The 26,291-nt window shown below is 53.0% G+C and overlaps 1 protein-coding gene across 1 annotated transcript in view; it reads left to right on the top strand.

Moving 5' to 3' along the window:
• The window catches only part of Fbxw8 (F-box and WD repeat domain containing 8), a 105,451-nt gene that overhangs the window by 64,063 nt on the left and 15,097 nt on the right, over positions 1-26,291 (top strand). Inside the window, exons 6-8 of the mRNA XM_052755174.1 lie at positions 3,311-3,507; positions 6,339-6,545; positions 26,162-26,289. Of these exons, the coding sequence (XP_052611134.1) occupies positions 3,311-3,507; positions 6,339-6,545; positions 26,162-26,289 (532 nt within the window). The remainder of the gene's footprint in view (positions 1-3,310; positions 3,508-6,338; positions 6,546-26,161; positions 26,290-26,291) is intronic.

Genomic DNA, 26,291 nt, shown 5'->3' with positions numbered 1-26,291 from the left:
GATTAAAGGCTTGCGCCACCACCGCCCAGCCTGGGATCTGTTTCTTACAACTGAACCTCTCTAGTTGAAACAGAGGTGAACGTTGGCAGGTTCTGCTAATGGCACACCACTCCCTCTGAACCCACCCTGGGGAGTGCAGAAGCCCAGCACACAGCCTGCCTCTTTATCTGCCATCCAGTACCAGAAGCCAAGTTCACCCTGTTGCTGGGCCTATAATACGGCCATTCAGACGAATCCAGGTCAGAGTTTTAAATACTGCACCTGGTTGAGAACTGAAGTGCTTTGGTCTGACCATCTCTGCCAACATCTCCCTTAACAGTCATGTGGTGAACGTGGACCAGCTCAACTCAGTGTCCAGAAAGGTCAGCTGCTGCTTGTCAGGGTGAGGGCAGGTGTGTGTGTGTTGGGGGGTGATCTGAACAAAGTTTATCGCTTCCTTCCTGTTGCTGGGATAAAACACTGACCTGAAGCAACTGAGAGAAGAGGAAAGGTTTCCTTGGTTACACTTCCCAGTGCCAGGCCATCACTGAAGAAGGGCGGGGCAGGAGCTGAAGCAGAGACTGGAGGATGCTGCTCGCTCACTCATAGGTATCCCAGACCCACCTGCCAGGGAATGGTGCTACCCACAGCAGGCTGGGCCTTCCTTTGTCAATTAACAATCAAAACAGCTCCCCCCCCCCCCCCACCTCCTTCATGCCCTGTGCAGTTCCTGGATGGAGACTCACTTCTCAGGGGACTCCAGGCTGTATCAGGTTGACAGTTAGATCTTCAGAGGCCTACAAGTGAGAGGCTGTGTAGATGCTACCAGAACTGGGCTGCATGCAGGAAGGAGCTTTTTGTTTCCCATCGTCCTAACACCTGATGCTGCACAGGGCACAGCCAGCATTACCCCCTGTGTGACCTTGTTGGCTCCTCCTCCTTTCTTCTGACCTCCAGCTGTGCTGTGGGACATTCTCACAGCGGAGGGATTCGCTTTTCAAGTCTGCAGTTCTCAGGTTGAAAAGGACTGGGATGGAACTGTGTTAGTCTGGTGTCTGTCTGTCCCTGCCCTAAGCTCTCCCCTCCTCTAGTGGTGTGGGGAGTAGGAGGACCTTGTGCACACTGAGCAGGTCTGTCACATGGTGAAGGTGACGTTGGTGAACAGAGGAGAGGATTACATGGGGAAATAAGTAGCTCACTCTCTTACTTACATCACTCTAAAAGATACTGGCCCACCTGCTCCTGCAAAACCGAAGTGTGTGAGGGCCATATACAGAGCCTGGGAAGGGAAAACGGCCGTGAGACTGTAAAGTCCTTGGACTTGGTGTGGATGAGTATTGTCACTTGAAGGTAGGCTGTGGTGAGCTAAGCATGTGTCTTAAAGTCCTAAAGCAGCTGCTCAATGATTCCAGGGGGAATTTCAGCCAATAGGTCAGCAGAGGAAGCATGATGGAATAAACACATAGTCAAAAACTAGGGCCGTGGAAAAGAAAAACGGTGTAAGTAAGTAGTGGGGCTAGAGAGGTGGCTCAGTGGTTAAGACCACTTGCTGCTCCTGCAGAGTGCTCCCAAACACCCACTGGAAGCTCACAACCACCTATAGCTCCAACTCCAAGGAATCTGAGGCCTCTGGCCTCGTGGGCACCTGCACTCATATGATATGCATACACACAGACACACCTACACTTACATAATTAAAAATAAAATAGATCTAAAACTGTCAGTAGTCTTAACTTGTATTTAAAAAACAAGACCAAATATATACTATCTACAAGAACTCCACCTTACGTGTGTATGTCTTTAGAGACAAGTTATTGTTCATCCTGGACTTGGTGTGTTGCTCAGGCTAACCTCAGACTGTCATTCTGCTGCCTCATCCTTCCTGCCGCCGAGGCTACCGGTGTGTGTCGCTGTGCCTGGCTCCAAGAATCAGACCCACTTTAAAAATAAAGACAGACAGCAAAGGAAACCGATGGGGAAAGCCAGAGCGCGGGGTGAGCGGCAAAGTGAACTTCAGAGCAGAGACCCTAGCCAGGGACAGAGAGGGACATTAACTGTGAGAAAGGTACAGTTAATTCCAGAAAGCATTAGCGCACTCAATGCTTGCACACCAGACTTGGTGCTAGGGGAGCGCAGTGACACCAGTGCCATTGACGGGGAGGCCAGCCTCGTGGCACACACAGATGGAACTGAAGAGGAGGGAGGGCTGTCATGGAGAGAGTATGGAGGTACTCAGAGAGAGTGGTCACGATAGCGGAGCCCTGAGTGAGGCAGCCTGGAGCTCGGCTCCGCGCTGAGCTGTTTACTGTGTGCTTACATGTTTATCGCATCCAGTTCTGTTGAGAAAAAGATGCCAGCCAAACCAGCCCTTGCCTAGTAATGAAACCCGTGTCTGTAGATAGACTCGAGTGCGCTGTGTTGAACAGCCAGCAGAACATGGGCCGAGTTTGGTGGTGTGTGCGTCCTCACCCAGCTCCAGTTCTCTCCCCACAGCTCAGCGCAGTGGTCCAGCCACTTAGAGCTTCCACTGTTCTGCTCCGTGGAATGGGGGAACTGCTCTTGCCACAACGGAGAGCACACAGTGAGAGGAGTCATGTGATGTGGACTGCCCAGAGGCTCTGCACGGCAGTTCTCATTGTGTGATGCCTCAGAACAGACTCAGGGCCGCGTTTGGAAGAGGCCATATTAAGATGAGACCTCCTCGGGGGTGGGGACGCTAGCACCTATTTAATGAGTGGACCCCAAGATGGGCATTTTCTGTAGCACATCTCCTGCGGCAGAAGAGAGAGTTTACCAAAGTATATGCCAGGGACCATGTCAGGGAGCCTTTTATGACCTGCCTGTCCATTTGATCATAGTTCTTAGAAAAGTGCATGCGGTTCATGTTTAAGCCTTCTTCTGGAGGAGAGCCCTGTTGCTCTTGGTGACTACCAGCTGCAGGCCATTTGGAAGTCTTGGACCTTCAGTGTAGAGATGAGGGGCAGTGCAGGAAGAAGGAAGACAGTGGACTGCACAGAGATGGAGAGTGGACAGTGTCACTGCCCCTGTAGGAGGATGGGAGCTCGGGCTGGCTTCACGGCTGAGCATTGTTTGTGGAGGGTCTCCCCGGTCTGCCCAGTAGTCCTGTGTGGTGGGTACTGCTGTCTTCCGAGTTAAGAGACTGGTGAGGAGGAGTGACATGTCTCAAGTCCTGCAGCTCGGAAGCAGTGGAACAGATCCAAACAAATGTGCGTATATGTCGTCTTCGTGGAGTGAATTTGGAAACTGACTGCATGCTTGTTCTGTGCCATGTGAACTGGGTTTACAGCTGCTCTCTGCCTTGCTCCCCCAGGGATTCTTAACATTTGGGACCTGAGGACCGGGAAGTTCCCTATCCATCGCTTTGAGCACGATGCAAGAATACAGGCCCTTGCGCTCAGCCGGGAAGAGGCCACGGTTGCCACAGCTTCTGCTTTTGACGTTGTGATGTTGTACCCTAACGAGGAGGGGTACTGGCATGTAGCTGCGGAATTTGAAGTTCAGAAACTGGTGAGCTCTTAGTCTGTCCGTTAGCTGAGAATCCCTGGGTCTGATCAGACAGATAGCAATGATGCCCGAGCCTTCTGTCCGTGAAACTCCCACTGAAGTGGGTGATAGAATTTCCTTCATTCCCAAGAAGTCAGGAATGGCTCAGAGTGGCGTATTGACCTGCCCCTGGTTTCTGAGCTGAGAAGTTGTGACTCAAATCCAAGTGTGGCGCTGAGGCTATAGCTTAATGGTAGAACATTTACTTAGTGTGCATGAGGCCCAGGTTCCAGCCCCTCTTCTTCCACTTTAACTATGTGGGTGTGTGCTCACGAGGTCAGAGGTGTCAGATCCCCTGGAGCTGGACTTGTAAGGGGTTGTAAGCTAGGAATCTAATTCAGGCCCTTGCAAGGAACAATACATGCTCTTAACTGCTGAGCCATCTCTCCACCCCAGCCCTGCTTCCAAAACCAAACAACACAGCAATCCATACAGACATGGAGCTGGTCAGGGCCAGAGTCTGCTCTGACCTTGGTCCCAGCCTCCTTCCTGCTTGCACAGCCCACTCCCCCTGGGGGCCTAGCTTCATTTCTGGCCTAAGGCCTAAGAGAACAGCAGTGGTGGGTACATTGTAGTCTGTGTGGAAGGAAGCATTCATCCCACACTGGTGTCTTACCTAGAACTAAGAACAGCTTTTGAGGGAAGTCAGTGTGGATCGGGAGCCGGGCTCGGGGATGTGCATGAAGCTGAGCCAGCTCCGGGAACTTCGCACAGGGCTCTGACAAGTTCAGTTGTACACAAATCTTGTCCACCAGGCAGAGGGGGTTTGGTGATAAAGACAGTGTTCAACTGTCTGTGCTGAGTTTGGATTTAATTTGAGCACACTTCATTTTGGCATTAGCCAGAGGAGCAGAAGAGCCAGCCTTGATCAAGGATTGATGGCGACTTGGAACCGGCTCCTCTCTCCCTTTCCCTGTGGGAATCTTAGATTTGAATAGCAAGCACCTGGCGTCACTGCTTCACCTCCCTGAGCTGCTTGCTACCGCGGATCAGCTCTGTGGCTCTCACACAGTGTTCTTCTAACATGACCTGCCGCTGTCAGCCCGTCCTGAGGCCTGAGAGAGATGCGGAGTGCAGGGCTAATGAACAATGTGCACCGGCCACAATTGTGCAAGCTGAGTACCCCTCGTGAAGTGTAAATCCTGCCTTGGCAGTCAGGTGCCATCCTGGGGCTGACTGGAAGCTTTTGAGGTCGTTTACACCTCCCAGCGAATGGCGGCCACTGCCAATCTGAGCCTCTTGGCGTGCTAGAAATCCAACCGGAAGATGAAGTTAAATGGCTACTGAAAGATGTCTGTTTTAAGAAACTAAGAGATAAGTTTTCTTCAGAGAGAGGAAGTGGGCAGCCCTGCTGAGGATGTGTCAACTCCCAGCATTATTCTCCAGTCTGGGTGCCAAGTTGCCACAATATGTACTGGGCATCCCTGGATCAGGCACCCCGCCCATCTTTGTTTCCTAGCTGTGCCTCCTGAATAACAGTGGCAGCGTTCCCAGGTCTGCAGTGTTAGCTTGGAGCAGCTGGCCTTTGGGACGGACCTACAGCCCAAGATGTTGGGCTGCCTCGGCACGGTTTGGACCCAGGATTAGCAGAGGCACCGGATGTTTGCTTGTGCTCAGCTCCCCAGGGCAGCCTACAGAACTCGGGCTTTTGAGCGCCTCTGGCATATTGTCAGGGCAATGCTGTCCTTTACACCATGGCTTTTCATGATTCCACAGTGGACTCACCCTCAGCACCCACTCTCTGTGATTACTAAGTAGGTGGGTCTGACGCAGACTGCTCTGGGGAGAAGCGGATCATCCTAGAGGGGATTCGTCCCCCTGTGCAGTCAGAGAAGACACTGACAGAAGTGTGTTATCTGTCCTGGTCTCTATCCTCAGACGGCCACACGGCACAGGACGACCAGTGCCTGACAGGAGGTAGGAGAGGGCTGAGAATACAGTTGGGATCTTCTGGTGATGCATTGGTGGTACATACACATATTTCAGAATGGTTTTGTTCGTTTGGAACTGGGACAGTTTTACTTTTACAGTTTCTGGTAAAACAACAAAACAAAGAAGGATCGCTCTAAACACTGCCATGTTCAGGATTCCAAAGACCCAGTAAAACTAACAGCCGGAAATTGCCTTTCTCAGCCTGTTTCTACCCTTGAAGACAGCCATTGTTAAAAGACATACCCATGCCTGAGCCGGGCGCGTTGTGACTCCACCCATCTGCTGGACTTTTGGGGGTAGCCCCCTGGGAATCCTGTTCCCTTGCTCCCCCAGACCCAGTTCATCTCCACAGTGGTCCTGTGGATCCTAAGGAAGCCCTCAGGTTTCCTCCTGAGGTTGTGTGGCATTTGCTGTGTGGCTCTATCATGTCTGCACAGTGACAGGTGTGGCCCCGCAGTGAACACCATCTACAACCCTTTGCTCTGCGGCTGTCTGGAAGCTGCTGGGTCACAGAGGGACCTCCTGAGTCAGAGCGAGCTTGGCACGGTGGTAAGCACTGCCAGTCTTTCCTGAGTAAGACTTGGACAGGGTTATGTCCCCTGTTCACCTCCAGCTCTGTGTCCTCTGACTTCCTGGTCCTCATGCTGTGACAGGTGGAAAATGGTGTCTCCATGGATTTTCTTTTGTGGCTTTTCTTCTCGGAGTGCATTGTGTTTCTGCTGTTACAAGCATCTTTTCATCTGGGCAGGAGCCATGTTCATCCTCAGTAAAAGGTCCCTGTGCCCTCTTGATGTACAGGGAAAGTTTCTTTCTTGACCAAGTCTAGATGTCTGTGGATGACTAAACAAGCCCTCTCTTTGCAGGTCGACTACCTGGAAATAGTTCCGAATACTGGGAGGTACCCCGTGGCAATAGCCACAGCTGGGGACCTGGTGTACCTGCTGAAGGCTGAGGACTCAGCCAGAACCCTCCATTATGTCTATGGCCAGCCTGCCACATGTCTGGATGTCTCAGCCAGCCAGGTCGCCTTTGGTGTGAAGAGTCTGGGATGGGTGTATGAAGGAAACAAGGTACCGAGACAGTGGCTTGAACAAGCGTGGGTTGAATTCTTTTTGTTTTTAAATAAGTAAGCTTGTATTTTTCTAATTCTTTTATTTTATTTTATATGCATTGGTGTTTTGCCATGAGTGTCGGGTCCCCTGGAACTGGAGTCACAGACAGCTGTGAGCTGCCACATGGTTCCTGGGAATTGAACTCAGGACCTCTGGAAGAGCAGTCAGTGCTCTTAACTGCTGAGCCTTCTCTCCAGCCCTGGAATTTAACTCTTTTAGATGCAGCTGAAAATTAAGCTCTTCCTGTTCTGGTTTGGTTTAGTTACTTGAAATAGGGTCTCTCATATCCGGATCAGGCTGGCCTTGAACTCACTGTGTAGGCTCCTGCCCCATCTTGCTCCGAATTCTTGGAGTAGCAGTGTGCACCGCCATACTTGGCAGGGTGTTAACACTCTCGATGCTCTTGTTTTCAGCTGCGTTAGTGTATGAGCATGGCAGAAAAGTCCAAGCAAGTAGATAGAATCTGAGCTGAAGAGTTTCTCCTCCACGGCACACAGTAGATTGTTAGTGATTTCCTGGTGTCTATAGAAATAGACATCTGTCAACAGGGGGCAGATCTTTACAGACGTGGGGTCATGGTATGCGCCCTCCCTGTTCTGTGCCTAGCATTTACTCAGCAACGTGCCTCAGGCAGTGGTTCATAGCTCATGTCCCAGCTCTCTGTCCTAGGGTTCCAGCGTGTGCTCAGAGCTCACAGGCTGTGTAGCCAATGCAGTCACAGGTGTGCATGTATGCAGACCCCCCTCACTGTCTGGGCTGCCTCAGGGAATGCACATCGCACACTGCAGCTTGCAGAGATCCTCGTGTAGTCTGTCTTTAGGATGTGCGTCACAGTGAGGTGGTCATTGCTAACCACACTCTAAGGGCTCAGCAGGGAAAGACTTTGGCCACACAAGCCTTCTGACCCCAGTCCCATCCCTGGAAGGAGAAGAGCCAACTCCACAAAATTATCCTCCGACCTCCACCCATGTGGAGCCGGACAGGAAGACCGTCTGTGTTAACTCTTGGGTGATGACTGTTTATCACTGCAGGTTGTCCTGTCCTGATGCAGGCCAAGGCCTCCGTCTTAGAGCTGCTTTATAGACCACCCCCCCTTCAGGTGGGATCAAAGAGTTGGGTGAAGTTTCATTTGGCTGTAGTTCCCTCTGGCTGGCCTGCTTTTGACCCCATGGCAGTCAGGGTCTTCCTGGGAAGGAGCACCTGAGCCAGTGAAGGAGTCCCCTTTGCTCCCAGCACTGGTGTGAATTGGAGCGGCAAGCTCTGCCCGGCCCTGTCCCCTGTGACCCACTGTGACCTCAAGCAGGGTGCCTAGACCTCCTTCTGCCTCTCTCTCTTAAAACAATTTTAGATTAATTTATATTTTATGTGTGTGAGTCATTTATCTACAAGTATTTCTATGCACCACATGCATGCCATGTGCTCTTAGAGGTCAGAGTGGGCTCTGGATCCCCTGGGCCTGGAGTTACAGACAGGTGGTGTGAGCTGTCATTGGAGCTGGAAACTGATCCTGGGTCCTCTGCAAGAGCAGCCAGTGCTCCTAGCTGCTAAGCATCTCCCCAGCCCCTGCCTGTTTCCTCTTTTGCAAAACTGTACCCAACAGTACCTGCTAATAAGCTTGGGCTCCACCGCTGCACTGTGCCCTCGGCTCCATGGAAGAGTGTATTTGGTTCACATCAGTGCTGCTCTGCTAGCCTGGTGCATTTCCTCTCTCTGCTGCTCACATTCGGATCCTGGGCTCCAATGGTGTTTCTGCATTTCATTTTCCCAATATATTTGAGCTGTGCAGTCAAATACCGATGTATGGGTGCCACTGTTTGGGGCAGTGCTCAAAAATGGAAGCATCCTGGCTTCTACTTACACATCAGGAAGACCAGTCAGTGGCAGCAGAGGCCTCTCTGGAAGGCAGTGCTTTGTGCTGGGTCAGCCCACGTGCTGGAGCAGACCCTCATTCCTAGCAGGGAAGCCTGTGGGGAGGATGCCAGAGTGACTTCCTGGGAAGAGGCGAGGAGGAGGTCCAAGTCTCTGGGTCAGTGTTCCCTTCCTCCACCCTGGGAAGACTCTGTTCCCGGAGGAAGGACGCAGGCTCATTCTGTGTCTCACCTTCAGTTCTGTGCCGCGTGTGTTCTTAGTGTTCTCGGTGAAGTCGGGGACGGTGCATCAACACTCGTCTGTTTGAAGTCTTGGTGGTTTAACAGTTCTCTCTCTCTGATAAGCATGGGCCCTGCCACTGAGCTGTGCCCTCGACTCTGTGCTCCTCTGCTGTGCTGGGTTACTCTCGAAGGCCCTGCTCCTTAACTAACACGGATGATGTGTTGATTCCCTCTAGTCACAGAATTGGTTTTTAATGCCTCTCAAATTTTCAACCCAGTGAAAAGCTTTGATTGTAACAATCGGCTGAGAAAGACATTCATTTTTTTTTTTTTTATTTTTGAAAATCATGCATTTTCATGCCCTGCCCTGCAAATTACTCATTAGTTAGTTTTTGTTGCTCTTTTAAAGTGATGCATGGAGGTGTGTTGACCACAAGAGTGTTGCTAGGAGCAGTCAGTCAGGCAGATGTTCTGTGAGTGTCTCACCAATCCTCCAGATGCCCATACCTTAGCATGGAGATGTTTCTCCAACATGAATGCCACCCACTTGGGGAGGGAGACGAGGACCAAATGACTTGCCGGCCCTGTTCTTTAGTTTCACAGAGCATCTCCTCATCTTTACTGTGTCTTCTGCTTCCTCGGAACAACCAGGTGTGAATCACAGTTGCTGGTATATGCCGGTTAAGCCATGTCATGGAGGTTCAGTGACTGTTTGCTTGGGAACACTGATTTGGCCATGTGCATTCAGCTTGGCGATGCAAGCCACTGTGGCGTCTATTAGGTTGCTGTGAGCTGCCTAGCAGCAGGCTTGCCCGGAGCTGTGCACATATGTGGGGGGTGAGGGTGCGTCTGTGCCTCTGGCCTCTATAACTGGGGCTCAGGTAAAGGCCTTATAAGAACAGAGAGTTTGAGTTGTCTTTGTTTGCACCTGATGCAGGACTGGGCCTTAACTACAGTTCACTGTTATCAACCATGATGAGAGCACACTAAAGTCCAAATGCTGAGGTGGATTTTAGTAGGTATGGAGTGTACCACTCCATAGCCTTTGGTGTGTCCAGGGATGCTGTTGCTGGTCACTGGACAGTGTCCTTGTACCATATGCTGACCACACTGGTGTTTTAGAGGCACCACAGCTCATGAGCATTGAGTAATAGTGTTTCAGCGTCCATCCTCCGTCCACTCAGCCAGCCAGCCTGTCCTGTGGTCGTCATGGATACTCACCACATCAGTGTGTCTCTGGCATTCCTCCACACTGGGCTGTCAGGTGACTGAACTCTGTTAATAAGCCATTTACAAAGATTATCTGCCTGAGTGTGGGAGCAGGGCTGTCCTCTGTGGTGCATGCTGGAAGGCATTAGAGAGTGCTCTGCACATCGGACTCCCATGGGACAGTTATGCCCAGGTTGATTTGGAGGTCAGGGTTAGCGGCCACAAAGGATTTACCAGCATTTTCTTTGGCTATATAAAGTCAGAGAAAACATGTCTAGTGTATATTTTAGCCTTTACTGTAGAAGTCAGATCTTTAACCTTTTTATATGTGTGTTTTCCTGCATGTATACTACTGTACTCTATGAGTGTGCAGGGCCTGCAGAGGCCAGAAGAGGGCACTGGATCTCTGGAACTGGAGTTACAGATGGCTGAGAACCACCATGTGGGTGCTGGGAACTGAACCCGGGTCCTTGGCAAGAGCAGCCAGAGCTTTGCACCTCTGTGCCACTGCTCCAGCTCCTATTCTGATTAGGTAAAGCATTCTCCTGACTCAGACATCCAGATGAGGGGAGCACCAGCTGGAGATTCCTCCCAGATCCTCAACCCCTGCCCATCATTTGGTTTTGGAGCCAAGTTGGCGGTGCCCGCTTCTCGTGTATCCTTCTGAGATGGGCCTTGTGCTTTCAAGCAGAGTGCGGTCCCTCCCTCTTTAAAGTGTGGATGGAGCTGGACGTGGTGGTGCACATCTTTAGTCCCAGCACTCTGGCCGCAGAGGCAGGAGGATCTCTTGAGTTCAGGGGCCAGCCTGATCAGGGAGTTGGTCCTGTCAGGGCTCCATAGAAGGACCCTGTCTCAGGAAAGCAAGCGTAAATGGCGAACTCTGTGTTGCTGTTTTGCGCCTCGTCTTTGCCTGCGGGGAGCCTGTGGGGTCATTTTGAGAGGCGTTGTGGAACTCCCTGGTGTCCTCGCTTTGGAACTCTGCAGCCTTGCAGCTGATGGGCGGCCTCACCCCTGCAGCCGCTCCTCTTGAGTGTGTGGCCAGCATCAGTGCCTGTCGGTGAGTTCCTCCTTGAGGACTTGCTGGGTCAGAGCAGTGTGCTCCTTCATGACATTGACAGCACTGCTCTGTACCGAGGGTGCTCTTGAGGGGTACCAGCATTGCACCCCAGAGTACCTGGATGTCCTTCCTCTGTGGCTGGGAGGGAAGTGTGGAGCTTCAGCTGACTTGGCTGTTGAGTTCATATTTTCACATCTGTCTGCTTGGAAGGTGAATGACCGGGCCACATGGCTTCACTAGCATGATGTGGCAGGGCTAGCAGCCCTCCTGGGCCAGTGTCATGGTGGAAAGAATGGTGACACACACTGCTTGTTGGATACTCCTTTGCGGGTCCATGGTTCTGTTGAATAGTTTTCTTCTTCGTCAGTGAGGGATGGCCACGGGACTCCCGGGTTAGGTGAGGGGTGCTGGGTAGCCAGGGCTTGTGTATTCTCTCTGGGGGCCATGCTCTTTGCTGCTGGCAGGAATGATGGGGCAGGAATGGTGTTCCCACAGTAAGAGGGGCTGCTCGGAGGTCTTTTAACTTGCAGTAGAGATGGATTCTGAGTTCTTGCTGTCCATTCGTGGGCTCTCAGACTCCAGTGGTCAATTTCCTAGAGGTGCCGTTACCGGGTGCCAGGGGACAGGAGAAGAGACAAAAGAGGTGTCTTGACCACACCCTCCCGCTGCAGAGTCAACGCAGCTCCTTCTCATGGCCCTGATGCTCAAGCAGCCTCATCAGCTTTGTTTGTGTGTGTGCACTCGGAATTCAGCAGCAGCGCTTTCCTTTCTGTGCCATTTACACTAGCACAGAATACAATAGCTCGCTACCTTTATTAATCCCTTCGCTGCCTGAATTAAATTGTGCTCTCAGGGTGGACAGCCAGAGGCAGAGCTGCCCTGGGTGGAACACGATGCTGTCGATGAGTCTCCTGCCTCATAAAGGGAGCTGGAGCCCCACTTAGTGCTCTTAGCATCAGTCTATGTATCTGGACATATTTCCCAATTTAGTTCTGAAGCACTTGGCATTTGATGGCAGATTGTATTAAGCAGCACACGGCGTGCATTCTAATCAGGGCGAGGGGTGAAGTCATCGCAGGCTGGAATGTGCTGGGCAAGGAGGCTGGCTTGGGCTGTGGCAGCTTATATCATGCTAGAAAATAATTGCTCGAGTCCCTGAGCTAATGACTTCCCACGTGCAGCCAGGGAGAGACTTGGGATTAGTTGTCTGCACTGGCCACAAGGTGAGCTGTCTGTCTGGAGCCTCAGGGGTCAGAGTGTGGCTGCAGATGGGCCACACTCTGCCATGTCTTGCCAGAATCAGAGAGCCAGCTTTCCTTTGTTGAGGTTTCTGTTTCTGAGAATCAGGACTGGTACTTCACATGCAGGACAAATAAGTAAAAATTCAAAGTTTATCAAATGCTTTCACATTCTACCCAAAACTTTCTGATTTTTTTTTTCATATTTCCTTCTTTGTTGGGGAGTTGATGGCTAACTAACTCCTGGAGACTAGTTTTCTGGAAGAAGAAGGTCCAGCATTGTTACATACGGTCACGTCAGTGAGCCAGCTGCATGGGGCCGGCTCTTCAGGATCTGAGGGTCCTGGGAAGAGATTAATCAAGCCTGCTTCTAACTCTCGGCTCTCAACCTGTGCTCCTTAATAGTGACCAGCAATGCAGAGGGGTTTTCCCTGGTGGAGGTGGACATGGTGAGCTCAGGATATTCCAGAGTGCTGACACTCTCAAGATGAATGGATGAGAAATGAACACTCAAGGTTGCTTTGTGCAGGTTTTAGTATTAAAATAATGCCAATAACTGATCCGTTGGCATTATTAATGATGAAAGATAATGAGACTCTCCAACTTTTAGTGAGAACCTTGAAATATCACCGCAGAGTCCCAGGTTTGCTCTAGACTGTCAGCCCCACTCAACTCGGAGGCTTTAGAACTCTGTTATACCGTGCAGCGTGAAAGGTTCTGTGGAAGACATTTCTTGTTACTTTTGGGGGCAGCTGAGTGTGGTTCAGGATCCCTGGTGAAATGACATGGAGAAGGTTTGTACAGGGAACAGTGACTTTCACCAGGGGCTGAGCAGGGCTTTTACAGTCAGATACTCTTCAGGCAAGTTACTTGCCTTGATTTTCAGATTGAGAAATTGGGGTGACATTTAGCATAGGACTGGTGCTCCTGTACCCACTAGCATTGGAGTGAAGTTGGAGTTGTGCTGGGCAAGACAACAGGCCTGTGGAAGGGTGGCCCAGGCCGGTTGGAGCCCCAGTGATCCCTGGGAGGTATGGGAGCCCAGCTTAGTTTCTTTTCCTGAGACTGGTTTTGAAAGAAGCCTGTGAGTAGAAAGGGCCGTGTGGAGCTAATGTAATGAGCCGATATGGGTGCTGAGTCACTCTGCAGCCTTGCTGGCAGGGCTGGACCACACCTCAGATAGCTTCTGTCTGTACACACTCCTGCATAGTTTTGGATGTCACTGACATTTGTAATATTTCCTGATTTTTAAAGAAATTCATCAGTATTCTGAAGGCATTGAGCCAATTTATAAAGCATTATATTGAAGTATATGGTGTCTGCTGCCCCTTCTTATTAGGCTTTTGAATTAAGATTAGATTTTTATTTAGGGTTTAATTTTTCCAGTGGCTTCCCTGATTGTATGTAGAATTCCTGTCCTGGTTCACCATCCCACACACATGGGGAGGCCATGAACTTGGAGTTGACTATTGCGATGATTTCCCCAGCACAGATGGGGATATCCGGCTTTGATTTCTTTGTGCCAGATGAGTCTCGGGGTAAATATTGCCCAGACAGCAGCTAGGTTTGTTAGTGTTAAAAATCAGCATGTTTTTCAGCTAGTCAGGATCTGAGGGGGCCTGGTGGAAATGTTTGCCTCTTTCCAGGAGTGAAAACAGTAACTGTGAGCTGCATGCTCCTACATAGTCCAGACAGTTGAGACTGATGGACTTGGCTGGGAAAGCAAGGACACACAGCACATGGCCTATGTGGGCTCAGCCTACCAACTATTCAAATGTTTGCTGTATTCAGATAACACACAGCAATTATAGTAGAGAACCTGGGCTTTTTACCCAGCACCTAGAAGACTGTATTAACGTAGCCTACACTTCTGTCTTGTGTAAGGCCCTGCATTAGAGAGTGGGGTTAGCACTGACATCGGGTACTGAGTTCACAAGTACTTCTAATGGATGCCAAGCTACTCCTCACAACATTCCCTCAGCAATTAGTTGCAGGATGGATTCTCTTGCAGCTAGGCAGAGGAAAATTCTAGCTCAGCTCATACTTGAGCAGTCCCTTGCCAAATTTAGGGACACAGGCAAAGTGATGAGGTTTGCACAGTGCTAAGATGAGGCTCAGGTCCTCTGAAGGCCATCTATACAGAGGCAGTCCTGCCATGACCTGCCTTCTAGACACACTTCCCTCCGGTGCAAGGATAGTGCACTGATGAAGTCAACTTACCGTCCCTAAACCCAGTTCCATATCCAGGTTTCTTCAGGTCCCTCTCAGTGTCTAGGCTAGGGCCCTGGCCTGAGCTCCTCCTGTTCATACAGTAGGCTGGGGCTCCATATCCCTGTTTCCCTGGGGTGGGAGCTCATATGCCTTGTTCACAGGAGGTTGTGAAATGCACATTCAAACGCCTCCAGAGCTAGATCCTTGCACCCCTACTCCCACACCCCTGCAGTCCCTGACACCCCCACTCCCACACCCCTGCAGTCCCTGACACCCCCACTCCCACTCCCCTGCAGTCCCTGACACCCCCACTCCCACACCCCTGCAGTCCCTGACACCCCCACTCCCACACCCCTGCAGTCCCTGACACCCCCACTCCCACTCTCCTGCAGTCCCTGACACCCCCACTCCCACACCCCTACAGTCCCTGACACCCCCACTCCCACACCCCTACAGTCCCTGACACCCCCACTCCCACACCCCTGCAGTCCCTGACACCCCCACTCCCACACCCCTGCAGTCCCTGACACCCCCACTCCCACTCCCCTGCAGTCTCTGACACCCCCACTCCCACTCCCCTGCAGTCTCTGACACCCCCACTCCCACACCCCTGCAGTCCCCGACACCCCCACTCCCCTGCAGTCCCTGACACCCCCACTCCCCTGCAGTCCCTGACACCCCCACTCCCACACCCCTGCAGTCCCTGACACCCCCACACCCCTGCAGTCCCTGACACCCCCACTCCCCTGCAGTCTCTGACACCCCCACTCCCATACCCCTGCAGTCCCTGACACCCCCACTCCCATACCCCTGCAGTCCCTGACACCCCCACTCCCACACCCCTGCGGTCCCTGACACCCCCACTCCCATACCCCTGCGGTCCCTGACACCCCCACTCCCACACCCCTGCAGTCTCTGACACCCCCACTCCCACACCCCTGCAGTCCCCGACACCCCCACTCCCGTACCCCTGCGGTCTCTGACACCCCCACTCCCGTACCCCTGCAGTCTCTGACACCCCCACTCCCCTGCAGTCCCCGACACCCCCACTCCCATACCCCTGCAGTCCCTGACACCCCCACTCCCACACCCCTGCGGTCCCTGACACCCCCACTCCCATACCCCTGCGGTCCCTGACACCCCCACTCCCACACCCCTGCAGTCTCTGACACCCCCACTCCCATACCCCTGCGGTCCCTGACACCCCCACTCCCACACCCCTGCGGTCCCTGACACCCCCACTCCCACACCCCTACAGTCCCTGACACCCCCACTCCCACACCCCTGCAGTCCCTGACACCCCCACTCCCACACCCCTGCAGTCCCTGACACCCCCACTCCCACTCCCCTGCAGTCTCTGACACCCCCACTCCCACTCCCCTGCAGTCTCTGACACCCCCACTCCCACACCCCTGCAGTCCCCGACACCCCCACTCCCCTGCAGTCTCTGACACCCCCACTCCCCTGCAGTCCCTGACACCCCCACTCCCATACCCCTGCAGTCTCTGACACCCCCACTCCCCTACAGTCTCTGACACCCCCACTCCCGTACCCCTGCAGTCCCTGACACCCCCACTCCCCTACAGTCTCTGACACCCCCACTCCCACACCCCTGCAGTCTCTGACACCCCCACTCCCCTACAGTCCCTGACACCCCCACTCCCCTGCAGTCCCTGACACCCCCACTCCCACACCCCTGCGGTCTCTGACACCCCCACTCCCATACCCCTGCGGTCCCTGACACCCCCACCCCCACACCCCTGCAGTCTCTGACACCCCCACTCCCCTGCAGTCCCTGACACCCCCACTCCCACACCCCTGCGGTCCCTGACACCCCCACTCCCACACCCCTGCAGTCTCTGACACCCCCACTCCCACACCCCTACAGTCCCTGACACCCCCACTCCCACACCCCTGCAGTCTCTGACACTCCCACTCCCATACCCCTGCAGTCCCTGACACCCCCACTCCCACTCCCCTGCAGTCTCTGACACCCCCACTCCCGTACCCCTGCAGTCCCTGACACCCCCACTCCCACACCCCTGCAGTCTCTGACACCCCCACTCCCCTGCAGTCCCTGACACCCCCACTCCCACACCCCTGCGGTCTCTGACACCCCCACTCCCCTGCAGTCCCTGACACCCCCACTCCCACACCCCTGCAGTCTCTGACACCCCCACTCCCACACCCCTGCAGTCTCTGACAACCCCACTCCCGTACCCCTGCAGTCTCTGACACCCCCACTCCCGTACCCCTGCAGTCCCTGACACCCCCACTCCCACACCCCTGCAGTCTCTGACACCCCCACTCCCACACCCCTGCAGTCTCTGACACCCCCACTCCCATACCCCTGCAGTGTCTGACACCCCCACTCCCACACCCCTGCAGTCTCTGACACCCCCACTCCCACACCCCTGCAGTCTCTGACACCCCCACTCCCACACCCCTGCAGTCTCTGACACCCCCACTCCCATACCCCTGCAGTGTCTGACACCCCCACTCCCACTCCCCTGCAGTCTCTGACACCCCCACTCCCACACCCCTGCAGTCTCTGACACCCCCACTCCCACACCCCTGCAGTCTCTGACACTCCCACTCCCACACCCCTGCAGTCTCTGACACCCCCACTCCCACACCCCTGCAGTCTCTGACACTCCCACTCCCACACCCCTGCAGTCTCTGACACCCCCACTCCCACACCCCTGCAGTCTCTGACACCCCCACTCCCACACCCCTGCAGTCTCTGACACTCCCACTCCCACACCCCTGCAGTCTCTGACACCCCCACTCCCGTACCCCTGCAGTCTCTGGCATAACCACACATACATACCTGTACCTCCTACCCTTACCCATACTCCTGCACTCACTGGCACACATGTATACCCCTGTACTCCATGGCACACACCCATCCCTGTTCTCCTTGGTGTGCATGCACATGCACTCACACACCCCTGCCCCCACCCACCCACCCACCCACTCACTCCCTGGTACACACACATACACCAAGTGTATTTCCAGTTTTGTCAGAAAAATGGCCCATGCCAAGCACTGTGGGTGAGGCCCTGCTGCCTGCCTGTAGCCTGCCTTTAAAAGCCCTCAGAAGTCAGACCTTGGCTTCCAGCTCTCCACCCACACCTACAAGACGAGTCTCTCTACACAGCCCAGAGGTGTCGCCCCTTGAATGTGGTGTTCCTTCCTGCCCAGGACTGGCAGTTGTCCCCACTTCCCTCTCCCCGTGGCCTTTCAAAAGAACAGGCCTCAGCTTCGGTCCTGCATGTCCTCTCCTGACCTCAGCACACATGAGCCAGAAGCTCACATTTAACCATGTTGCTGCACTGTAGCCTACCATAAACCAGTGGCCAGGAGACCAGAGGCAAAGGGTCACAGCTGAGGGACACTGAGCTCTTCAACGATGGGAAACAATACTGTTAAGTGGAGTGCAGAGGTCCTGATGTGTTTGGAGTCAGCACCCGCAGGAACAGAGCTGGTGATCAGTGTGTCCTCGCCAGGTAGGCTGCAGTGTGCGGCGTTCTGAGCTGCTCTGGACACGGTGTTAGGACTGCACTTTGTGTGCCCTTGGGTAGAGCTTCAGAGAGCAGGAGCTTTGAAGGCCAGTCCCCAGGCTTGACGCCTACTTCCAGAATGTCCAAGCTGGGCAAGGGATGTGCCCTCTGCCAGCTCCATTTCTTCATAGAACAGTGGGGGAAGTAGTGGGCCCACCTTACAGCACCGTGAGGGTCAGCTGGGGCTGCAGACACAGAGTGCTGCACAGAGCTGTGCTGGCTCCTGGGAACACCATTCTGAGCAGGGATCGGGAAGAGGCATGCCAGAGTGGTGGCTGGGTTCTTCCTGACCTGCTTCTCAGCTATTCCTTGTACAATGTGGGGCAAGCTATTTCAGATGGCTTTCAATTCAGTTTTCTGATGGCTGAGTACAGGGATTAGTGTGTCTCTCTTCTGGGTAGTTGAGACTGCAGTGTGTTCAGAAGGGCTTGTGGGAGAGGCGGGTGCCGCACTGCTCTGCACCCCAGGCACATTATCGTGGACCCTGCAGTGAGCAGAGGTTTCTATGGCTTGGGGATATATACAGTCAATAAAGGCACCCTGTGTGGACTGTGCACCCACACCAAAGGCTCCGGCTCTTCTGCTGATCCAGCCCCCTCAGCGGCCATTTGTTCCCATGATCTAGTTTAGAAGTCTGCTGCTTGTCTCCCCTCTGAGCCTCTGTCTGGTCTAACTTGGGGCTGAGACAGAAATCAGGCTGGTCAGAAGAAAGGGTAATCAGGTAAGCGCCTGAGTTTGCTAACAGTGCCATCAGTCTGTCGGCCACAGAGAGCTGACCACAGCCCTTCCCCTGTACCTTCCCATGTAAGAGGACATAGCATTTTTACTTGAAGGGTTAATGTTCCGGGATGCAGCTTTGGTTTCTCCATCTAAAGCGCATGCTGACCCCGGTTCACATGCCCCTGCTGCACGTGTGCCTAATGCCTGTGGAGTGTTTAGAAACTGCTGCTCTGATGCGGCGACCCATGCAGGTGTCCGTCATCAGCATGTTTGCATAGTAACTTATCTGTGCTGGACAGCAAGGTCCCCTGTTCACTTGGTGTGGCCCTCACCATGCTCATGGTGGTCACTTCTTCCCTCTTCCCTGTGGTGATGGTTATGTAAGGAAGCATCTGAAGCCGGCAGGATTGCATCTGCTGACTGCTCTAAGGAGAACTGTTGTCCTGCACCGCCCTGGGCATGTGTCAGGAGAGAGACATGGGGACCAGCGTCCTGGACTCCACAGGGATACACTCACCCTGGTTCCTTTCAGCCTTAGGTCACAGTAGGTGTTGGTTTGGCCTCGGTCTGGTCCTTTGTAGACATCTGCCCACATCACAAAGCCCCAAGCCTGGCAAGCCTGTGTGATTGGCACTGCCTTCCCAGGAAGAGCCCAGTCCTGGAACAGCCAGGGTTGCAGGTGCATTGGCACGTGGTGGGGAGCGTGCGCAGGCCTTCCCTACCCAGTGCCTGGCGACGCTCAGCAACACCGTCCCATCCCCGCAATATCTTGGCCTTTGGGCTTGTCACTCCAATTAAAACTTAAACACGAAAGCAGCCAGGCTTCTCCCCTTTGTGTGAGTGAGCGCAAGACAGTGCCAGAGCGTGTCACGGAAACTGTGGGGGGCTGTTTTCAGGGAGTTGTGCTCTTGTTGGGGAGCCATCTCTCCAAGTGCTGTGTCTTGCTGGGTGCTGCTCAGGGCACCTGAGAGGCAGGTTTCTGTTTGCCAACAGTGAAGTCACCTCTGAGGCGGTGGTGAAAGTCACTCTCCACATGGTCACAGACACGGCCGCGCCAGGCCTCACGCGATGACTTATCTCTGGCAAGGACTTGAAATCGTCTCTCTGGCTGCTTGTCAAAAATTACATCATATCAGAGTAAACTGCTTTTAAATCAGGCATCCATTATTCATGTATATTAACTGCTTTTTTATTTTTTTATTGGCTGTTTTGTGTGTGATTTACTTTTTCCCCAGCCTCCTTGCCCTGCCCAGTGTCCATCTTTCTCATCCTTTTTAAAAATCTTAGCTCACCTGTGAATTCCCCGCGTTGTCCACTTAGCTGTGTGTGTGAAACAGTGTGCACAGCTTGCTGTGTGTGTGAAGCAGTGTGCACAGCTTGCTGTGTGTGTGAAGCAGTGTGCACAGCTTGCTGTGTGTGTGAAGCGGTGTGCACAGCTTGCTGTGTGTGTGAAGCAGTGTGCACACCTGCTGTGTGTGTGAAGCAGTGTGCACACCTTGTTTGTGGTGAAATACCTCACTTGTCATTACCGGGATGTATAATGTAGCCTTTCCCGTCTTCTGTGTTTACAGAATGCGCCCCGGTGGCCCCGTCCTTGCAGGCTCCACCTAGGGAGCTGCAGTGCTGCCCATGCTGGGTGGACAGTACACTGGCCACTGTGTTCACACTCTCGAAGCATGTCTTTTCTAAGACGGTGCTGCTCTGGCCACGGGCAGACAGCCTGTGCGGTCGCACGCTTCATCTCCCTCAACTGGTGCACATTCAGCCTGCAGTGGGCCAGATACTGCTCCGGAATCCAGAGAAGTAGGCCTGAACGCAGCCTGTGTGGCTGGCGTCTGTGGCTATGGGACACTCCCCTCACTTCTGGCATTTGCCTGGATGGGGAAGAGTTGGTTCTGCTATTTACTGCCCACACCAGTGTCGTCACTTCGTCGTGTGGTCAGTGTGTGTTCCGTCTCCACACAGTTCCTTGAGTCACTCTTCTTCCCAACCTCTCAGACCTTTTTCTGGAGTGATCTTGTTTATTGGCTTTGCTGGTGAAGCCCAGGGCTGTGTTCTACCTAAAATGTCATTTCCCCGTCCCTCTGCAAGGCCAGTGTGGCCAGACTGCACTGTTGTAGGTGGATAGGCATTTGCTCAGTCCCTTTCAGATACTGCTGGGGTTGACATCCCTGGACACTAGTGAGAAGGTGGCTGTGGATGGGACTGCTCACCCCTCTGAGGACTTCTCTCCCTTTGTCCTGAGCCAGCCTGGGAACCCAGCACAGCCCTGTCTCAGAAACAACAGAACCACAGCACAGATCCTCCTCACTTGTGGCCTCACTCCAGCTTCTCCGTATGGATTTACTTTAATTTCTCCTGTTGGAGATTTCTAGTGTTTCCTGTCAGCCATAGGAAACCCTCAGGCTGTACCTGTTGAAAGCTTCTCTGTTCGCTCGGTGGAGCGCAGGTTAGATGTATGTTGGACCAACATACTGACTCCCAGTCTCTCCCATCTGCGTCTCTGCACTGTGTTCTGAGGACCTGTTCACAGCTCGCTTCCTGCTCCCCGTCACCTCAGTCTTTGCTTAGCCCGTCCATCTACTGTGATTTCTAGAAATTCTGGGTTCAGTTTCTCAAATGCACTCCGTTTGCTGTGCCTCTCACATGGCAGGAAACTGTCTGGACATCAGCTCTGTCCCTCTCATGAGGTAGGGGACTGTCCACATGCCGACTCTGTGTCCTTTACCTTGTTAGCCCGTCCCTGCTTTTCTCTGTCTCAACAGTAGGATTTATTGTGAGCAGATGCATGGCTGGTGTTGATGGGTAGGCACCACAAAGGTCTGGTGGCTCTGGGTCGTAGGAGCATTATGCTCCCCTGAGCTGAGCTGAGCTGAGCTGCACCAGACTGGGCCCCACCTTCACCCCACAGGCTCAGCTTTATACAGAGACCTCAGATGCTGGGTCCCCACCTGACATTGTTGGGTGTCCCCAGAGCAGCCCCTGAGCAGGCCCCTCGCTCCTTTCTGCTCTCAGTGCTCCCGTCTCTTTGGGCTTGCGTGAGTTGTTCTGCTTCCCTTGAGTGAAGAGAACGGGCAAAGGGCTGTTTGGGAACAGACTTGAGCTGCACTTGGAGAAGCTGTCTGCCAGGCTCTCTGGTCTGCAAACTTGTCAGACATCAAGGGAACCCCCCCCCCCCCGCCCCCGGGGTTGGGGCAGGATGAAGCATGTCCTTGTGGAGCCTCAAGGTCACCCAGGAGTGGAGGAAAGAGTTAAGCAGTAGAGGAAAGGCCCAAACTGGAGGGACTTCTCGGTTTGCTTGCCTCAGTCCCAGCCAGCTATCACCAAACACAAATGCGCACACCTAGCCAGATGCAGGCCCACATAACTACTGTGACCTCTGGCCCCTGCTGGTCTGAGTGAAAGGCAGTGGGTGGCAGCATTTCTGCTCCAGGGAGCTTACAGCCCAGTGGAGGACGCACTCTCCACCCTGTGTAAGTGCGTGGTAACCAGGCTGCACCTGACCTTCAGGACCGCAGTCTTCAGGACTGCTGTTTCCCCTTGTGTTTGAGAGCAGCAAGCGGATGGCACAGTTCAGGGTGGCACTTGGGAACACCAGATGCAGCACAGTGATGCACCTCCTGCTCTGCTGAGTGGAAGTGGAGAGAGCAGAGGACCCTTGCGTGGGTGCAGATGGAGAGTGTGAGGCCGGCTCGCTCTGTTCACAACTAGCTTCTGACCATGACTTTTCTCCCAAAGAGCAGTGTATGTGGTAGTGATGGGGGAGGCCAGGTATTAGGGAGGGAGGAGAGGGTCGGCTGTGACTGAAGTCTCCAGGACTTTGGGTCAGGCCTTCGCTCTGAGTCTTTGGAATTCACTCCATCCCCATTCAGCACGCCCCTTGTTTAAAGGGAAGCGGGCAAACACTCTTGGTTTCCAAAGGTTCTTAAAGTGCGGTTGTTGTGGGAAGAGGCCTCTGCCCACTGCTGACCATGTTGCCAAGGCGGCTAGGGTTCTAAGGAGGTGAACCAGCCACTTCCTGCGGTTTTGGTAAAGTTACTTTCCTTGTTCATCAGAACATGGCCACAGTTCTCTGTCGGCAAGACTCCAAAGCTCTTTGAAGACATCTCTCTGTTGGTGGCTCATGCTCACAGATGGGTGATGTCAGTCCTGTGTTTAGGAAGAACTTGCTGTGCTGAATCCTGGTTTCAAAGGGTGGAGGAGGGGATGGCAGGCTTTGAACTAACCCCACTGAGAGGGTAGCTGAGAGGGTAGTAGCCGTCTTCTGGCCCTTCCGTCAGGATTTGGCTGGAAAGCCGCAGCCTCTAGACACCCGACACAGACTCAGTCACATGGGGAAGACGCTGGCCTCCCTGCTCAGGCTGATGCTTTCAGACATTGGACCTGTGGCCATTTCCTTCCTGACTGTATGGCAGTACAGCAGCCCTCCTCCTGCTTGAGACACCAGCTGCTGGGACATAGCAGTATGATGGCTCTGTGGTCCCAGAAGAGGCAGGTCCCATGTGTGGAGAGTGGAAGGGCTGGGCCAGCAGCAGCTGGGCCAGACACGGCTCTTTCAGCTGTCAGCGTGTTGGCTGCCACACCCGTTCACTCCAGTCCTGCTGCACAGAGGAGGACTGGTCAATGTTTGTCACCGTAACGTTTGTTTGAATGCTTTATCAAAAACCACATCGAGACAGTGTGAATTATGTGTGCAGAGAAGTTCTCCATTCCAAAGAACCAGAGCTACTTGTAGTGGAGAAGCACCGTGAAAGACCAACCTCACACACCAATGACTGGCACATACAGAGCAAGAGAGACAGACCCTCACACTCAAAATCTACTTAGTTCTGGGTGGCTGGTTCCTGGAGATGGGTCGCAATGGGCTACCACATTCTTCTGTTACGTAATTTATTCTTATAACTTACTATAAGATACATTATATTTGAAACAAAGTATATCTTTCAAAGCAGAACTGAAATCAGTCAGAATAGTTGAAAGCCAGGATTCGAAAGCTGTATTTTATCAGAAACTTCAGCTCTCTGAGGGGGAAATAAACAGAAATAGAAAACTTCCTGCCCAGCCCCTTCTGAAGAGGATCCTTTCTTTCACTTGGGGTCACGTAGATCCACCTAGAAGACAGAGTGGAAACACACAGGGGCTTGATCTCACAGCGCATCTCCGGCAGATGTCTTCAGGACACACAGCAGTCTGCAGGCTTAGCTTTAGAACTCCTAGAGCACAGCGGACAGCAGCGCCTGCTTGTACTGTGCTTGCTGCTAATGCTGCTGAACCTGCATTTGCTGCTTGGCCGCTCGATCGACTCACTGGCCACATTAGTGCAGAGCATCTGCTCCCAGATTGCAGCTGGGGGGAGTTTCCCTTCTCTCCAGCATCTCTGAACACCTCTGAGAACAACTCAAGTGGTCGTGGGTTAAGACTCGCCCAACCAGGGTAATAAAGAGAAAAATTGTCTAATGCATGGTCTTAACAAGAGGGAGTGTGAGCATGAATAATTGATATCACTAGTCTGTGGCAATCAGATAAAATGAAGTCCCATTTGCTCAACCTTATTAAAAGAGAGAGAGTGTGGGAGGGAGGGAGCCATGGTAAAGGTCGTTAAGGGACTTGTAGCGTGGAAGACCTGCCTTCGAGATGGTAATGTGTTTTCCAATCTCTGTGGTCTTTAACTAAACGCAATAGTAAAGGTTCTCTTTGGATAGTTCTGATCTGTTGAATTATTGAACGTTTTAGAAATACTTGACTGCTGACTTGGATGTCTTTATGGTGAGTTTGCAGAGTCTTGTTGGCGGGGATCATCTCCCTGTATCACTCAGAGATGATTGATCCACTTGTCCAAAAAGAGCTAGGAAAAAGTGGAGCCTGCCGCTGGCTTGTGTGAGCCTCGGTGCTTGTACCTGTACCTCCGCTGCTCCTGTAGGCCCGCCTTCCTGCTTATACACTGGGGAACTTTAAAAACAAAAAGGTCAGTCCAAAATACTGCAATCTCTATGATGACAATTAAGTCCAAAATGGTTGCTTAAAAAAAAAATAGCTCTTTTAAAATTGTGAAAGAGTGTTGGACCTGTCGAAGGGTGTTTTGGTGTCTCTGCATGCACAGAGCAGGGCACCTGGAGTCTTACCACAGACCCGCTTAGTGCCGAGGTCGTTCTCAAGACAGACCAGCAGGTTGCTGGATTTCACTTGCCCTCCCTCAGGAGCCACCTGCGATAATGTCCAGCTCATTTGCTGAAGATGGATTTGCTCATGTCTGTATTAGGAACAGCACCACTTTAGTTATTTTTAAATTGCTTAAAACTTTCTGTCAGGAGCTGGGAATGGCACACGTCTTTAATCCCAGCACTCAAGAAGCAGAGGCAGGGGGATCTCTAGGAGTTCAAGGCCAGCCTGGTCTACATACTAGGTTCCAGGACAGCCAGAGCTGCATAGCAAGACCATTTTTCAGGAACTTTTGTCAGGAACTTTTCATTTTAGCTGCATCTTAGTTGCGCATTAGGCATTGAGACGGTTTTATGACTTCCGCTGCCTTTCCTTCCCGTGTTAGCAGTAGTTAACGACTATGACCGTGGAGTTAGACTTCCATAGATTCTCGAAGGTTCATGCATTAGAAATGTGAACCGTCCTGAGAGTGACGGTTCCCACAGTGGAGATGATTTAACTTGTTAGGAATTTCTCAGGACCGACGTAAGACTCTCCACTCCGAAGTGGTAAGTGTCTGGATTAACCAGGAGAGAGAGCATGGTCTGTGGGAAATCTACGGAGTTGCTCTGCAGACCCAGCTCAGCATGCTCCCCACACGCGCAGTAAAGTCAGCAGAGGTGTAGTGAGGAGGCCTGCACTGCGAATCTGGGGCCAGCACTGCACTGTTCACTGAATGCCTCCAATTGAGTGAATAGGACTCTTTCATTCCAAAACTGACTCTCGGGGCGTCTGTGTGATGCATCCTTTGTTCCCCTTTGCTGAAGAAGCAGCACAGGCACCTTCCAGGAGGATTGCACTGTCTGGAGCCCACAGGCATCTTCTCACCGGCTGTGAGACCGGAGCCGAGGGGAGAGCAGGGCAGAGGGGGAAGACACTGTTGGACTGTAGCTCAGTGTGGTGTCTGTGCAGCTTCCCTCAGCCCCTGTAAGCTCCTCAGTTAACCCCAAGATCAGAAGCCTGTGACCTGTAGCCTTTATTCCTTTAAAACAAACAGGACCAATTACCTGGGCTAGGGTTCAGTTCACCTGTGTGGGGAAAGCAGGCTGCCTGACCCCATTCATGCATCTCTGTCTCATGTTTTTGCTGTACTTTGGTTTCCCTCTCTTGGTCTTTTGTCACTTGAGTAGCTGTGCCCCTCTACTCTCAGTGGCCTGGAAGTGTCCAAGCCATTGAGTAGCCCGGCGTCTTCTGGGGACAGTCCTCAATGGCAGCACAGTGGGAAGTGTATGAGGCCCCGCCGCCCTGACTTCTGGGTCTGACACCCTGTGCTCTCTTCCCCTCTCAGATCCTGGTCTATAGCCTGGAAGCAGAACGCTGCCTCTCAAAGCTTGGCAACGCGCTCGGTGACTTCACCTGTGTCAACCTCCGGGACAGTCCTCCCAACCTCATGGTCAGCGGCAACATGGACAGGAGGT

Source organism: Peromyscus californicus, unplaced genomic scaffold, assembly GCF_007827085.1.
Source record: "Peromyscus californicus insignis strain IS unplaced genomic scaffold, ASM782708v3 Scaffold_2__1_contigs__length_46816999, whole genome shotgun sequence".
Classification (NCBI taxonomy): Eukaryota; Metazoa; Chordata; class Mammalia; order Rodentia; family Cricetidae; genus Peromyscus; species Peromyscus californicus.
Note: the sequence above shows the minus strand (reverse complement) of the source record. Positions and strands in the feature narration are given on the sequence as shown.